Genomic DNA, 16111 nt, shown 5'->3' with positions numbered 1-16111 from the left:
GGGGGGGGGGGGGGGGGGGGGGGGGGGGGGGGGGGGGGGGGGGGGGGGGGGGGGGGGGGGGGGGGGGGTCGGATAGACCAACCGAATCCCGAACACGCTCGGATTCAGCACAGCAGATCCTTCCGTCACCGCACCGTCAGATCTGCGCAACGCCCAATGCAACGACACACACTCCGAGGTCGAAGAGATCCATTGTGGCTCATGCACGTTGGGAAATTTTGTTCAGAGCGGCGGACGCGAGCAGCGGAAGAGCATCCGACACGGCTACGTGATTCCCGATGTTGGCAACCGATAGGCTCAAGGATCCGCAGCTGGGGAGTGTTCGGATTCACACGGCAGCCGGGCGCGTTCTGGACGCAAAGGTCTCACTTTGGTCGGAGTGGGAGCAGCACTGCAGCTGGCGGTCGCTGAGTGTTGGAGTCCAAATGCCCAACTCAGCGCTTGTGATCTCAAAATTGGCCGCTCAACCTCCACATCCAAAGTCTCGCTTTTTCTCGGGATCGGCTACGGGACGGTGCCTTAGCTGCGGACCAAAGGAGCTCCGCAACTTGACAGCTGCCAACCTCGATGCGCACGTCGAATTTCCGCGCCCATCGGACGGTGCAGCGATGCTCGCGTCGGCCCTCCATCAGCCTTGCTCCTTCCACCGGAAAGCCAGCTCGTCGGCACCCTGAGTCGTCGGTCCTGCAAGTCCATCCTGGCACAAACGGCGATGCTGAGACAATGACAGCGTACCAGCGCACGGCGGCTCGGACAAGCAAGAGACCCTGAAGACCCGCAATGCTGACTTTTGTGGTACGTAGCGGCTCCATCCCCCCCGGCTGCACAGCGCCCCTCCGCATCGTCCTAGCGTCCGCGCAGACAGTTCCGTCATGCACCATCTAGAGTCACTTGACTTTCCGTCTCAAGCAAGCGACTAGACGAGCCGTTGGGGGTTAGCAAAGCCCCTCACGCGCGGTCAACCCCTACGGCCACCGCTTGGAGTTGGCGCGCCTTTTGACCCTTACGCTAATCCGTCGTCCAAATCCGCCCGGGCTCGGCTGCGGTCAATGTTACGGCAGTGGCTGGCAACCAGGCTCGAAACCACGCGTGCTGAACCTCGTAGGCGAGCGAGCCTTGTATCAGGAGGTTGGGGGAGGAGCGAGCGACGCGATCGTCGTAGCGGCATGCAGACGCCGGCGGGTGCGCGCGCTCCAGCTCGGTGTGACCAAACCCCCGGGCTCCCTCTATGCTCTGTGCAGCGGAAGCGAGCTTGGTTAGCGCATCCCAAGCTCGCTGGTTGCTACACACTGCGGCGCCGATCTCGACGAGCATACCGAGCCGTGTTCATCCACCCGGCTGAAACCCACAGTTTTATATTTTATTTATTGCCGATTAATGAGAGAGCGGCAGCAAGGCAGCAGAGCGAGGGAAAAAAATTGGGCACGCCAAAGGCCGGGGCCCGATGCCGGGTGCACAAAGTCGCCAAGGCGGGCGACGCGGGTCGTGGGACGTTGCGCCAAAGCCAGAATCAAGCACTTGAAGCACATCCCGGTGGGTCTGGCAGCCGCATTGCAGTTGCCAGGCCCGCAAGTGATGAGTGGTGGAAGCCTGCAAGGCGGAATGGCATGAGACAACCAAAAGTAGCCGCACAGGCTGGACGCTTGGAAGAGGTAGGCGTGGATGGCTCAGTCTCGCTTCAATTCCACACTTCCTCCACTGCCTGGCCCAAAGTTCCCCTCCCTCCTCCCTTGGCATTCGGCAGCTTGGCCTCTTGGCATCTCCACCTACGTCTCCATCTCCAACTCCATCTGCTGTCTACGTCCATCTTGTTCATCATCCTTGCGCACCTAGCATCTATACCAGCACCACATACTTGGTCCTTCCATCTTTCAACCGCACACACCATTGGGCTTCGACAGTCGCAGTCCAGATCAGCAGCAGCACACGCACATTCAACAGCCTTACCCAGCCGCAGACTCCACGCCTTCTATCAGGCAGCTTTTCGGCCCCTTAGCACCACCGACCTTGCAGCACGGTCGCTGAGCGAACTATCCGACACTCCGCATCCTCTCGACATCTTTATCGCTCCGTCTCAGCCTTCGTCGGCACATCGTCGACCTCCATGTGCGCAGCGTAGCTGGTCGTATCGCGCTTCAGACATCTAGGGCGGCCAGTGCCCAGTGGGTGGACGCATCATGCGCACGCATACGGCGACCAAGGCGGTCGGCGACGACTTCCTCGGCAACCACATCGGCGAGCTTCTCTTCCGGCAGCCCGTCAAGCGCACCGCACCAGCACGCCATGCGGCCTCGTCCAACGGCAGCACCGTATGCCCCAACGACGCGCTGACTGCTCGACGTGCATCAGTGCCTACGCTCGACGAGCACGACTCGGCAGCGGTGCTGGACGAGTTCCTCTCGCTCGGCGCCGCACCATTCGTCGGATGCGACCCCAGCAACCTCGAGAACAGCAGTGAGAGCTCCGTGTCCGAGCCGAGCTCGGAGAGCAGTCGGAACGGAAGCGCACATACCGATCTGCTGCTGCATCTGGACCAGCTCACACGCACGCGCGTCGCATCCGAGGGCGCTCCCACCTCGCCGCGCGTCAGCTTCGTCACCAACTTTGGCGCCAAGCCGCGCAGGTCCGGCAGTCGCCGAGCACCGAGCGAGACCGGATCCACGGGATACTTTGGCATGGCGGCGGGCATGAGTGAGGCGAGCATGTCGCCGATGGAGTCCGCAGGGAGTGTGGTGTGGAATATGCCGTTCCAACAGTCGTTTGCACATGCCGTCGAACACCATGCGCTGTCGAGGGGCTCGTCACAGCAGAGTGCCTCGGCGGGTGTGACAAGTCCGGACCAAGCAGCCGAGGTGGCTACACCAACCAAGACGGGGGCAGAGGGAGGCTTGGGGAAGAGCCAGTCGTTTTCGGCAGGCACCGGAGCGGTAAGGCAGAGGCTGACGAGGGCGGCGACCGAGTCCACACTGCCGCCAGCAGCACAGGCGATGCAGCTGGAGAAGTCGGCGTCGGGAGAGTCGGGATCCGGACACTCGCACGTGAGCACGGGCGTCAAGGGGCATAGAAGGAAGCCGTCGCTGGTGCCGAAGGAGGGCGACCAACGCACGTTCTGCTTTGTTGACGCCTCGAGCAGCGAGACCGAGTCGGAAGAGGCGCATCCGCTACCCGCCGTGTCGAGTCCTGTCGCAACACCCGCATGCACACCCGAAGCATCCGCACACAGTGTCGTCGACACGCGCTACACCTCTCCGCGCGCGCTCTCCACGGTGGACGAAGCCCAGTCGACGTTCACACCCGCGCTGGGGAAAGTGCACGAGGTAGAGGCACGTACAGGTGGGCAGCTCAACGGTGCGGGCGAGGGCGAATGCACACGGCGCGTGCGTAGGCTACGCATCCAGCCCAATGTCCAGTCGCGCCCGAGCCTGCTCGAAAAGACGATGCAGCAGCTCGCACGCTCGAGCGAGCAGGCGCACGCCGCCAACGTCCACGCTCCACTCGTTGCCGCTAACACTGCGCCACCAGCCTCGGTGTCCCAGACAGAGCGATTCGATCCCGCAGCATACGGTGCCGAACAGCGCACGTTCCGCATCCAACCCGCGACTTCCGCCGACGCTCCCGCCACCCGTACCGACAGAGAACAGCCTCGAGCCAGCCAGGCTCGCACGAGCGACTGGGCACGCGCCCAGAGCCTGCTCGCCGCCAGCACCGACGTCAAACTCGCCCAGGTCGACGCATCGTTGCTCCAAGCCCAGCAGGCTGACGCGAGGGGACACGGATTGTTGCGGCATCATACGGACAGTCACAGCTCGACCGAAACCACCAGTCCAAGCCTGCTCGACATGCGCGAGCTCCTCAGCCCCCCAGAGACGGCAGTCTCGTCACCAGACCTCGAGTCTCCCCCACTCAACCAAAAACACTCCCGAAGAACTTCCCCACTCTCCATCTAACCTTGCCCTCCTCGTCTTGGATCTTCTTTCTCTCTCTCTCTCTCTCTCTCTCTCTCTCTCTCTCTCTCTCTTTCATTTGCTTTGGTTCTCGCTCTCTTGTTTTGGATATCGGTCATGACGTCACGGGGATCATATATACACGCATCTTCTTCGCACTCTACCCTTTTTGTACTGGTTGCATTTTCTTTCCATTGGGGTCTCTCGAATGACAAATTTCTTCACCGCAAATCTCGAGCAGGTGTGTGTGTGTGTGAGTTAGGGGAGCCAGATTGCATGACTTGCGCCTTGGGGCTTTGCATCCTCGAGGGGCGGGAGTTGGGCAGTGGCTTTGACGTCGAACGTGGCCGAGGTCGGGTCGAAGGTGAGTACGTCCATGAAGCCGAGTTCGTCGTCGGTGAGGATGAGCAGGTCGTGGTCGGGCGGGGCCGGGGCGAGCTCGATTGCGTTGGCTTTGCCTCCGCTTGTGCGTGTCTCGAATCGATGCACGAGCGTGAGCTTCACTTCCAGATCGGAAACATCGAGGCGGTAGGCTACGAGCAGGCCCTTGGTGGCGGGGGTCATGCCGCGTGTGGTGGCGAAGAGGAAGCGTAGATCGGAGCTGAACCGCAGCGTGTCACCGCGGAAGTCGTGTCGATGCGCCGCCTGGGATGGCGTCAGCATGTCGGCGCGTGCAATGTGCACGGGCTGTTGCCCCCGCGCACTGGGCAGGCGGTAGACATCGACATGATTCGTATGCTCCGTCACTGTGAACAGGAGCGGAAGATGCGGGTGTGGGATGGAATGACGTGGTCCATCGCCATCTTGCGCACTCGGTACCGTATACAGATGCTCGAGATCCGGGAAGCTGTACGCCTGTACAGCGTTGGCGCCCAGATCCGCCACAAACGCCACCTGGTCCGCAGCCGTGCTGGAGCAGTCGAACGAGTGCGCACCGTAGCGCAACGCCTTCCTGCTCTTGTCTGCCTTCTCCAGGTCGGCTGCACCGCCGGGGAGGAAGATGAGCTCGTGCACCTTTTCTCCAATCCGACCCGTTTCGGGATCGAGTCTGTGCAGTTCGCCCGTCGGACCACCTGCCGAGCCGAGCCAGTGCGCGAGTCCGGGCGTCGAGCCGAACGATGGCGACGTCAGACTCGCGTACGGCGGAGGCTGTACATGCACATAGCTCCCCGTCGCCGTAATGGGAACATGATTACCAAAGCTCAAGCCATAGTCGTCCGTGACGTGCCACGCAGAAAGCGTCGAGGGAGACCCCCAGGTGGTGGCATACACCGTACCGCCGGACGAAGACTCGCCGTACGCGAGGTACTGGTGCGGACCCTCGGCGCGGATCTGGTGCAGGATCGAGAGCGTGTGCGCAAGCGTGTCGTACTCGAGCACAAACAGGTCGGGCGAGTTGAATGTGCCCGTAACCACGTGGCGTCGCCTCGGGCACACCTGCTCGCCCACGCCCGATACTAGTGCAGACGTGCCGGCGCCGCAGCTCGTCGTCGCATCGTACACCGCGAATTCCTGACAAGGCTACACAAACAAGTAAGGATGGACGGATGTCAGCAAAGCACGCTTCCTCGCCACAAAAATCCGGACAGACAAAGAGACGACCACGACGAGCGGAAAAATAAAGCTGCGTTGCCACGCACAGCCATAGTAGTGTACAGCAGAGAATGCGTTTAATACTCGTCATCATCATCGTCGTCTCCGTCCAGATCCAGCTCGTCCAGCTCGTCGTCCTCGTCACCTTCGCCCTGCACCTGCCAGGCGTCTTCGTCTTGGTCATCTTCTTCATCTTCATCCTCGTCGTCCTCGCCCTCCTCCTCCTCATCGTAGTCGTCATCATCGTCGTCGAGGGAATCAGAGTCGACAAACTGCACACTCACAATGCCGCTGGCGAAGGTGTAGCCGACGAGGCCTACGAGAGCCGAGCAAATCCAAATTGCGCGGCCCCAGCGCAGACGGCGGTCTTCGGGCGACTGGCTGGGCGCTCCGTTTGGTCTGGCCGGGCGCGGGGCCGACGAGGGTGCTGTGGGACGTGCGTGGCTGCGCGTATCGGTGCCGGCTGGTGGAGGAGCAAAGTCACTTGCCTTTGACGAGGAATCGAACGGCCAGAAGTACGAGAGTAGCGAAGAGGACGCCTGCGTGCCCGCCAGCACAGGCGGGTTGGACTGGACATCCGATGGCGAGACCCATGTGGCTTGAGCGGGGAAGAGCCTTTCGCGCACGGTGGCGAGGTATGCGGCAAGGGTGGGATAGCTCGATTCGATCAGGCGCGGGAGAGCATCGATAGGCAGATTGGGCTGGGCGAAAACGAGCGGTGCGAGGTAGGCGAGCACGTGCGCGTCGATGCTGCTGGGTTCGGGCGCATCAAGCATGTAGAGTGCCGGCGACGAGGGCAGCGCGGCATTGACGACGTCAAGTACGTCTCTGGCGCGATTGATGAGCTTGGACCGCTCGAATTCGTCGCGCGTAGCCTGCTTGGCCGACGCACCGAGGCCTCGTTTCTTGGTGGGGACGATGCCCGCACGCGCGGCAAGGTCGTCCGACTCGGAGCTTTGCATCGCTACCTCCTTGCCGCCGAGACCCCACAGTCCCGCTGCGGTAAGTCGCGCCTCGACGACGTTGCGCAGCCGAGCCGGGATCGATGGCTGAAACGCCGCCGGGAGCGCAGCCAGTTTCGCGAGCGGGTTGGACGATGTCAACGGCTGCACCCCACCAACCGACGAATACGCGGGCGCGGTGACGGCGCGGTAGTTGGACGGAAGACTGAAGAGCGAGTGCAGCGTGAGATCAAGCAGCTGGTCGTCGAGCAGCGCGTGCAACGCCGTTTGCTTTGCTGCCTTTTCCCCATCTGCAGCAACCGCAGCGTCGAGCCCAGCCGAGGTGCAGAAGGAGCGGATCTCGTCGACGCTGTCGATGAGCTGCACCGTCTCGCTGTGCTCGTCCAGCACCTGCAGCAGCGGCACACGCGCGATCGACGTCGACGCACTCGCGAGCTGGATGCGCACCTGCTCGTTGTGCTCAAACGTGGCATGCAGCAGCGCAGCGGCGTACAGCGAGGTCGGGTCGAGCGTGGGCAGCGCGGAGTGGCTACCCCACACGTGCAGACGCAGGACGCGCTCGGCTGTACCTGTGGCGGACGTCGATGCTTGCGCTGATGCCGACATTGCCATGTGTGTGTGGTGGAGGTGGTGGTAGAAGGGGAGACCGAGGACCGTCCTCTTTGCGAAGTCTGAGCCGAGCCGGGCAGAACAGCGGAAAAAGAAAGCGCCTCGGAAGTGCCGGAAAGTGGAGCGGCGGAGAGCGGGAAAAACTATTTGCCCGACCAGGATCGCAGATCGGGAGAGATAGCGCTGTCCCGATCTGCCGATCTGAATTCAATCCACCGATCCCGCAAAGCCGCCAACTTGCTTCGTTCATGCGACCAACAAGCATCGACGGAGCATCGAAAGAGTACAATTACAACAAGAAGGACATCTATATATGATTACATCGACTTTCATGGGATCAGATTGACCCTGCGCGCGGTCGTGCTGCGTCGTCGTGCAAAGTATCAACCGACTGGATGATGCCGCTGCCGAGACACCATTCACCCCTCCACAACCCGAGCACCTGTCCTGGCGCCACCGCCAGCACGGGCTCCGGGAACTCGACCACATATCCACTTCCCTGCCCACCCTGGTGCCTGGTCACGATGCACTCGGTTTCGGCCTGCCTGTGTCTCACCTGAGCCAGCACCCTTACGCTTCCTGCCGCACCCTGTAGTAGCTCTGGTGGGGGCTCCTTCCAGATCCAGTCTAGATGTGCCACTCTGAGGCGCGTGCACATGAGCATCGGATGGTTCTTGCCCTGAACGACGACGATGCGATTGTGTTTCGTGTCCTTTCGGGCGACGTAGAACTTCTCGCTTGCCCCCGCTATCCTTGCCCTCTGGCCCACGGTGAGCGAGTGTAGTCCGCGGTGCTGACCCACGACGCGGCCAGACTCGTCGACCATCTCGCCGGGAGGAGAGGCAATGTAGCCGTTGAGGAAGGACTCGAAGCCGAGAGTGTTGCTGATGGCTTTGCCGTCGGATCCGCGCGTGCCAATGAAGCAAATACCCATCGACTCCTTGCGCGCGGCTGTAGGCAGCTCGTACTTGGCTGCAAGCTCGCGCACCTCCGATTTGAGCAGACCGGCAAGTGGGAAGTGCGCATGCTGCAGCTTGGCCTCGCCCACGGACGAGAGGTAGTAGGTCTGGTCTTTCGTCCTGTCCGTGGCACGCATCAACATCGGCCTTGCCTCGGGCGACCAGCCAACCCTCGCATAGTGTCCTGTTGCCAGCCAGGTCTTGCCGCCCTCCGCTGTAGCCGGAGAAGCGCCAGATTGGGTGCTTGAAGCCATGCCTGCTTGGGGGATGATCCGGTCCATGAGTGCGCCGAACTTGATTTCGCGGTTGCAACTGACGTCGGGATTGGGCGTTGTGCCGTCCCTCCACTCGTCCAGCGCCGGCTCGAAGACCTGCGTCCAGTACTCGCGGCTAAGGTCGACCATCCTGACGGGGATGTTGCCAAGGTGTCTACAGACGGCCTGGACATCTTCCCAGTCGCGCTGCCACGTGCAGCCCGATGCGCCGCCCGACCCGGGTTCCATGCGTCCGCTCTCGTCGAGCTCGTTCCAGTTGCGCATGAACACGGCCTCTAGATCGTACGCATCCGCTTGAGCGAGCAGCAGCGCTGTTACGCTCGAATCGACGCCCCCGGACATGGCAACTACCATCCGGTCGCCTTTCCGAGGACCATGCCCCGGTCCAGTACTGAGCAGTCGAGTCCACCGACGGCAAAGCAGACTCGGCCCGGCCGACCTCGCTGCCGCACCAAGCTGACCCAGCATTCGTAACGACATGAACACAATGTTATAAGGATGGAGAAGCGACCACCATGTTGGTACCAGCGTTGCTGTTGCGAGTGATTGGTGGTCGGAAGGAGGGTGGCGGAAATGCAAGCTCACCCAAAAATTCCACCACCAAAAAAAATCTCGACGTTTCGCCTCCACATCGCCGCTCCTCCTCGGCAGCACACTCACTCACCTTTGCCTTGCTTGCAAGCAAGACCAACACATCAGAACCCTGCTTCGAGGTACTTCCGGTCCTCTTCTGCGGCGCTAGTGTGGGGTATATACGATTGCAACTGGAAGAACAACTACACTTTTCTGAACACGCGCTTCTTGCTCTTGAGCTGTCGACTCGTTTCAAAGTCGTCTTCGTCGTCTGAAAGCGGCGGCGGTTGGTGTTGGCTCTGCCGGCTCTGCTGGCTCTGCTGGGGGCTCTGGAGTACGCGCTGACTGTCGGTCCAGCCGGGCACGCTGTAGCTCGTATCGGAAGCCTGCGTGAAGGTGGTCAAGTCACCCGCGTTGGCCTTGCGCGTCTTCCTGCACTGGGCAAAGAAGAGATGCACGTCGCGCTGGCAGATGTTCTCGAGCGCGTACGTGTTTCCCGCCGGCACCTGGAAGATGCCATGCGGGCCGACGATGAAGCTCTTGCGGTGCACCGTGGCACGAAGAGCGCCCTGCAGAACGCAGAATACAAAGCTGTTGTCCTTGCTCGGCTTGGTGGGCTTCCTCGTTCCGGGCGGTAAGTGCAGCACGCCCGTAGCCATGAGTCCACCGCAGTTGAAGATCTTCTCGAAACCGAACTGTTGCCCGGCAGCCATTATGGGATGGAGAGAATCTTTGGTGCGAACCACCGACATCTCGACCTCCTCACCGTCCTCGTCAATCACCAGTCCCGTCTCGAGCGTTTCGCGGTCCCATCCGTCCTCGACATGCACAGTGTCGGCGGTGGGGTCCAGCAGCAGCCACTCGTCCTCGTCGCCGTCGGGCGGTGCAGAGCCTCGCTTTGGCAGCTTCTCCTCGGCCTTGCGCGGGGCAGTGGAAGGCGCAGCGCGACGCCGCGTGGCACGCGCGCGTGTGGTGCCGGCAAACGTCCCCTCACCCGGAGCTCGCGGCACGCGAATGACCTCCTTGACGTCGAGCACAGGCACGCGCTTCCGCATCGGCATCGCCCCAAGACTGTCCTCAAAGTCGTCTTCTCCAGGCCGTTGCGACGCTCGAAGCTCCTCGTTCGGTAGACTGGGTCGGCCATAGCGCACACGTTCGCCACGCCAATACTCGAGTGGCGCGAATCGCTGCCGCGTGCTCCGGCGTACGCCGTTCTCGTCGATCACGGTCGCCTCGCGCGGTTGCGCTCGCACCTTTTCCACCACTTCACCCGTCCGCTGCTTGGCGTTCGCCTTTTCGGCGCCGACCTTTTTCGACTTGACGCCGCTGCCGGCAGTACGGCCGGCGCTCTTCTTCTTTGCTGGCGGTAATTGCTCTTCAGGCTGCAGATCATCGAGAATGTTGCTCTGCGCCGCTTGGTTCATGGGTGGTCTTCCGCGTTTCCGCTTTGCTGGCGGCGACGTTGGTGGCGACGGTTGTGGGTCAGGTTGCGGTGATTCGTCGTGCATGAAGTTGGGTCGCGAGTCCTCGTAGCTGATCTCGGGCGGCGGTGGAGGCCGAGAGACCTTCTTTGGCGATCGTGCAGGCTTTTGCTGGGGTGAGTGAGCTGCGCCAGGACGTGCGGTTGGCGGGGTGGTGTCGCGCTGCGCAACACCAGTCCTGCTGCCTGATGCAGATGTTGATGCAGCTTTTGATGCTGTTTTGGCGGCGGGTGACCTTGGTTTTGACGCGGCGGTCTTCTTCTTCCTGGCGGGTGAAGAGCTGATCGGGACGATATCGTAGTCGCTCGACATCTCTGCATCGTCGTCGGCCTTCTGGAATCGACGGTGTGCGTCTGCAGGCGGCCCTTGATCATCTGAATCCGAATCCAACAGATCGACGCGTCTGGGTGCCGCCGCCTTCTTTCCCTTGGCCGATGCTGGGATTGGCTGTGCTTGCCTAGCAGATAGACCGCGTGCGGGGGCACTCGGAGCATCGCGGTCGTCAACGTCATCGTCGCCTGCCAATGCGCCGAGGTCGAAGCTGCGCGAGCCGGTGGACAAGTTGGGCAGATCAAAGTCGTCATCATCGTCGTCTGCCAGAGTCATGTTCGGTGCCTGAGCGTGAGATCGCCGCGACGGAGAGCCGGCATAGGAAGACGCTGGCCGAGAAGTGCGCAGTACCGAGCGTGGCGAAGGCGCTGAGCTGGTTTGGAGGTCCATGGCGCTGCTGCTGGATGGTGCGTTTTTGCGCGCATCTTTTCCTGCGCCTTTGCTGGATCGGCGGCTAAAGTGCGTTTCGTCGAAAGAGTCGTAGTCGTCGTCTCCGGCCTCGTCCGAGTCGGCATCTCCTTCCTGGCGATGGTCTAGCGCAGCCTGGCTCGCCTTGTAGAAAGCCTCGAGGTCTTCAAACCCATCCTGGTCGCGCGCGACGGCCGAAAGACGCAGACCGGTGCGCGAGCCCACGCCTGCTTCGTGGAAGCGCCGCGATGCCTGTGGTGCCATCGACTCTGCCGCGGATGCACTGGCTGCTGCACCCTTGCGCTGTCGGAGCTAGGTGGATGGCAGATGACCGTTTCGCCGAGAGAAGTTATCGGGCTGAGCTGATTGTCGATGCAGAGAGAAACGCCCCTTTTATCTCCTGCATGGAAGTCTGAGCGTGAGCGGCCGGGACGAGATGGAAGATGACAAGAGATGCCGACAAGAAGTGAACGAGACGATGGTGATGGTCTTGGACTGCGCATATACATCTGCGTCCTAGCTCCAGCCAAAGCCATCCATCGTCACCGATGATGAGCCTCAGACGCGTCGAGTCTGAGCCGACGCGCCTTTGCCAGGGTCCCAAGGTGAAAAATTCCAATGTATGTAAGATCGACGATATACACAGCCTGGACCCACCGCAACCTCGACGGCCCGATACGATGCAACGATGGCCAGTCGCCGGTGACAGCTCCGATAAGATGATGCTTTGCTCTGCAAGGACAATACGAACAGAGCTACAGGATACGAGTATGAAGTTATGCAATATAGATGTGAGATAGAGACGCATGCTACGCTAAGGTTGGAAAGTGGTGCCTTGATCAGCGTCGAGCCAAGGGTTGTCGACGAACCACGGGACGTTTGGTAGGACTCTCGCTGTTGCGGTTCTCCCAGTAGTGCCTTGCTTGTCTTCCGGCGCCGAACGAGTCCTCCACCGGGCGTTTGCGAGACATGTTGGACCCAGCGTCAGCGGCATCGAGCACTTCAGGCACATTGTCGTCGGCGACGCCGTCTTCGAAGGGCTGCGCACCATTTTCGGCGGCTGCTTTCGCTGCGGGTTGCTGCTCGAGCATCTTGAGCATTCGCATGCGTTCCTTTTGAGCTGCAGGATCGTCGTACACGATGCGGACACTCGCATCAAAGCTCTGGCTCTGGCCGTTTTGACTGCCAGCAGGCATGGCGAGGTCTCGGTCCAAGCCGAGCGAGTAGCCATGTGCGGCTGCTTCGGCAGCGCGTCGCGCATCCAGCTGCGCCTGCGCCTCGAGCACCTGCTCAGGAGGAAGGTTCATTTCGTTCGAGCTGCGACCGGACGTAGGATCGTCGGAGCGCTGTTTGCGCGCGCGCTGTCGGGTCTTGCGGCGAGCACCCTGAGCCAGCGCACGCAATCGTAGCGCCTCCAACACTTGATCAGCGGATGAAGTCTGGCCTGCACGCGGACCCTCGCCAACCGACAGGGCTACGGCGTGCGGCTTTTGCTTTTCGACGTCGTTGACCGACGATGTCTTGCCCACCTTTGGCAGAGGTGGAACGGCGAATGATGCCTCATTTGCATATTCCTCGAACAGGGTCTGGCTCGAGGGTGCCACAGCCTCCTCGACCTCCACTTGGGCATCTCGGGACACTTCACCGAGGGTCTTGTCTTCGTCCATAGTGTCGTCGATCATAGCGCTGTTTTCTCCGGATTCGTCCTCATCGTCGTGCGTCAAGTCGATCTCCTCTGAGCGTCCACGAACACGCCTGGTGTCTGCTTCCGAGTCTTGAGCTTCGTCCAGCAAGTCGCCAGAGTATCGAGCTGCATCGGCCGAGATGGAGCGATGCCAGGGCTTGGCGGCAGCGACGAGGGTTGCCTGCGTCTGTCGCGCATCCTGCGTCGAGTGCGGCGCGCGCCTGTGTTGAGCGATGGACTGCGTTGCCTGGGATAGAAAGTTGCCGCTGGCAGAACCATCCGAGTTGGATAGCACGGTGAGCAGCGACTTTGCCGGGTCCATGGACGACGGAAACAGGCTCTCGTCGACACGGATCTCCTCTTCCAGGCATTTGTCGAGCCACGAAGGATGGACAGAGAAGACACCTCGGCTGAGCTCCTTGCTCTCACGAGGCGGTGCCGAGCCGCGATGGAGCAGGTGAGTGGTAGCCTCGCTGGCCTGAGCCTGCCACGTCGCTCCGAGCTGCAGCGCCTTGCGTTCGAGCAGGGCAGTCTGAGATGCCAAGGCCTTGGATCGGGAGACGGTGCAGCCTGTGAGCGGAAGCATCGGACCCTCACGACCCTGTGCTGAGCCGTTAGAGTTCTGCCTCGACGAAGATGCTCGTTGATACTGTGCCGAAGTGCGTGGATCCGTGTGAGTGCTGCTGCTGCTGGTGGTCGTGGCGAGAGATTCTGCCTCAATCATTGCGACCGCCGAGGGCTCGGGGACGAGGCGACCCGTTTGCTTGGCTCGGATGAGGAATTCGAGCCCGACTACGGGGATGCCGTGACTGCGCGCACGTTGGGCACGCCGGCCCTCGTAGCTCTCTCGGGTGGCGCATACGACGTGGGTGAGGTTCTCGCGCTTGATCTGTGGTGCGACGGTGCCGCCCATTTCGCTGACCAGCTTCTGAGCGTGGTAGAGCTCGGGCGAACCGGGTTCGAAACCAAGGAGGAATACGCGGAGCCGATGTGCATCCGGCAAGGGGAAGGGGACCTGCGCGGGCAGAGCGGCAAAGTAGGAGGCGGGCTCGACAAAGGTCTCGTGGTGGAGGCAGTACTCGATCCAGAAGTGGAGCACGGGCGTGACACCTGCGTTGACGAGCGCCTGCAGAGAGGCGGCGTCCTGTTTGGGATCGACGACGGCAAACTGGGGCGGTGCAGCGTTGTTGTCCTGGAGCAGCGTGGCGCCACTCTCAGCGAGAACTTGAGCGAGCAACTCTTTGCGGCGTGGATCGCCCAAGCAAACGCGGAACGTCTGTGCGTGGAAGCAAGGATGAGGGCCGGTGGAGTGGGAGATGTTGTTGGATGACATGCTGTGTTGGGGGAGGAAGGTGGGTTTGGTGGTGGACTTGCGTTGATGGACAGGCGTAGCGGTGGATGATGGTGGTGCGCGGGAGAAACTGGAGGCGCGGGACATTCCGAGGAGGCTATTTGTATGTGTGGTGGTGTTGGAAGCCGACGGAGGTGGACGTGCAGGCGGCACGTCGAGTGTGGATGCGGAAGCGGATACGAGTGCAGATGCGGAAGCGGGAGTCGAAGCGACGCCAGGTCTGGAAGGGCGTGGAGCGAGGGATGCGGAGGAAGTGGGCCCCGTATTGCTGCGGAGCTGGGATAGGATGCTGTCGAACGACTTTTCCGCAGCGGCTGCGGCTTTTTGCCTGGAGCCGAGCGTGATGGGTTCTTCGTCGTCCTCGTCTGCTTGGTCGCCATTGTTTTGGTGTTGGGACTTTGCGCCGTCGCGCGGATTTTTGAGGCTGGAACGACTCGAGGCGATGAAGGGGCTGCCGATGGTGGGCGGCGCGGGCTTTTCTTGGCGGACCAAGGGCGAGGGGATCTTGTGCTGTGCCTTTTGGATGAGCGCGGCGCGTTGTTGCTGGTCGGGGAGATCGGCAAAGATGGAGTAGGTCTGTTCGCTCAGACAACCGTCGGCCTTTTGGCAGTCTGCGAGCCAGTCTGGACGGACGGCGAGGATTTGGGCGGCGGCCTGTTCACGCCTGCCGTTGCGGCCGTGACGGCCACGATCGAGAAAGTGGAGCAGATGGCGCACGCTGCTGGAGGCGTTTGGATCTGGAGTGGTGGAGACGAGGTGGGTGACGGAGCCGTCGAAGCGGAGCTCGTCAGAGACGACTGCGCCGAGGGAGTGTGCGATCTGAACCAGTCTGCGGCGTTCCGCGGCTTGAAGGGATGAGAAGCAGATGGTGGTGTTGGAGAGGGGCGGAAGAAGATGTTGCTGCTCGAGCTGGAGGGCGTCGACGTCGTCACCCTGGAGCCAGGCGTCGCGTACAGCGTGGATCCAATCGGGGCTGACGATGTGCATGCCGAGGTCGAGGGCAAAGCGATACTTTTGTGATCCTGGTCTGTCTGCGACGAGGTGTGTGACGTCCTCTGTGAGGTTGCCCTCCACCCTTGCGCCGAGCTCTCTGGCGTACTGGGTCAAGGCGGCTTTTGCCTCGCTGAGACCGGTGATGGAGATGACGGCGCCCTTGAGCGGGTGTGCGGAGGATCCGATGAAGTCGGCATCGACGTGAGCTCCGTGGTCATGGCCTTGGTCGCGAAGCTGACGGAAGTGGTCGGCATCCTCGCGGTCGTCGATGAGCTCGTGGCGGCGACGGGCGACCTTGTTCTGATGCTGTTTGGACGACGAGGCGAGGGAGTCTGGGGTTTCGAGATGCGCAGGTCGAAGTTTGACGTTGGGTATCTTTGTGGAGCGATGGGCCCTTGCGGAGCGATTCATGGTGGTAGGAAGTGGTTGCGGCCTTCGATCATGGGGATCCTACATGAAGCATTCAATATGGCGTACGCAGCAAAGCAAAGTGATGCGAATCGCCGATAGGATTAGTTTTAGAGCGGCATAATCGAGCGGCCGAGAGTTGGCTGATTGTCGTGGCTAGAGGTATAGGGGATGATAGACGCCTGAAGAGCCGGAGGAGGGGTCCGGCTGGAAGTGGATGAGCAGACAGAGACAGAAGGTGGGAGATCGAGCTTTCCTCGAGTGTTGCACTCACCGCCCAACACTCAGTAGTCTCGCTCTCAGCCGACCGAGCCAAAGCGGACGCGCCAAATTCGCGCGGACGCAGCAGCCAAAAAAGTGGAGTCGTGAGCGGCGACGCGTTTTGGCTCTGGGGCTCTTTGGCTGGCGATCCGAGTTTGTTGGTGCCTGACCCGCCCGCCCGATTGATGGAGCAAGACGATGCAGCAGCTACGGCCATCAGTCGGCAGATCCGCATGCGATTAGGCTGTCGTCGGTGCTGATCCGCCGATAGCAAAGCCCA

The 16111-nt window shown here is 61.6% G+C and overlaps 7 protein-coding genes across 7 annotated transcripts; 2 read left to right on the top strand and 5 right to left on the bottom strand.

Annotated features, from left to right (window-relative positions):
- Positions 1–1008: 1008 nt before the first annotated feature.
- Positions 1009–1314, bottom strand: PAN0_001c0586 (uncharacterized protein; the record flags this gene model as incomplete). The annotated part of the gene is made up of 1 exon (XM_014804201.1): positions 1009–1314. One exon carries the CDS (start codon positions 1312–1314, stop codon positions 1009–1011), a length of 306 nt encoding a protein of 101 aa, XP_014659687.1.
- Positions 1315–1607: 293 nt separating this feature from the next.
- PAN0_001d0585 (uncharacterized protein) lies at positions 1608–2147 on the top strand (the record flags this gene model as incomplete). The annotated part of the gene is made up of 1 exon (XM_014804200.1): positions 1608–2147. One exon carries the CDS (start codon positions 1608–1610, stop codon positions 2145–2147), a length of 540 nt encoding a protein of 179 aa, XP_014659686.1.
- A 30-nt stretch (positions 2148–2177) lies between these two features.
- PAN0_001d0584 (uncharacterized protein) lies at positions 2178–3947 on the top strand (the record flags this gene model as incomplete). The annotated part of the gene is made up of 1 exon (XM_014804199.1): positions 2178–3947. The coding sequence occupies one exon, from the start codon at positions 2178–2180 to the stop codon at positions 3945–3947; it is 1770 nt and encodes a 589-aa protein (XP_014659685.1).
- A 255-nt stretch (positions 3948–4202) lies between these two features.
- PAN0_001c0583 (muconate cycloisomerase 1) lies at positions 4203–5590 on the bottom strand (the record flags this gene model as incomplete). Its single annotated transcript, XM_014804198.1, has 2 exons — positions 4203–5465; positions 5585–5590. 2 exons carry the CDS (start codon positions 5588–5590, stop codon positions 4203–4205), a joined length of 1269 nt encoding a protein of 422 aa, XP_014659684.1.
- A 24-nt stretch (positions 5591–5614) lies between these two features.
- PAN0_001c0582 (mitochondrial import receptor subunit) lies at positions 5615–7105 on the bottom strand (the record flags this gene model as incomplete). The annotated part of the gene is made up of 1 exon (XM_014804197.1): positions 5615–7105. The coding sequence occupies one exon, from the start codon at positions 7103–7105 to the stop codon at positions 5615–5617; it is 1491 nt and encodes a 496-aa protein (XP_014659683.1).
- A 340-nt stretch (positions 7106–7445) lies between these two features.
- PAN0_001c0581 (tRNA-methyltransferase) lies at positions 7446–8696 on the bottom strand (the record flags this gene model as incomplete). Its single annotated transcript, XM_014804196.1, has 1 exon — positions 7446–8696. One exon carries the CDS (start codon positions 8694–8696, stop codon positions 7446–7448), a length of 1251 nt encoding a protein of 416 aa, XP_014659682.1.
- A 422-nt stretch (positions 8697–9118) lies between these two features.
- Positions 9119–15573, bottom strand: PAN0_001c0580 (uncharacterized protein; the record flags this gene model as incomplete). The annotated part of the gene is made up of 3 exons (XM_014804195.1): positions 9119–11446; positions 11792–11866; positions 12004–15573. 3 exons carry the CDS (start codon positions 15571–15573, stop codon positions 9119–9121), a joined length of 5973 nt encoding a protein of 1990 aa, XP_014659681.1.
- Between the last annotated feature and the right edge of the window lie 538 nt (positions 15574–16111).

Source organism: Moesziomyces antarcticus (assembly GCF_000747765.1).
Source record: "Moesziomyces antarcticus DNA, scaffold: scaffold_v10001, strain JCM 10317, whole genome shotgun sequence".
NCBI classification, from domain to species: Eukaryota; Fungi; Basidiomycota; class Ustilaginomycetes; order Ustilaginales; family Ustilaginaceae; genus Moesziomyces; species Moesziomyces antarcticus.
This window is presented reverse-complemented; position numbering and strand designations above follow the sequence as displayed.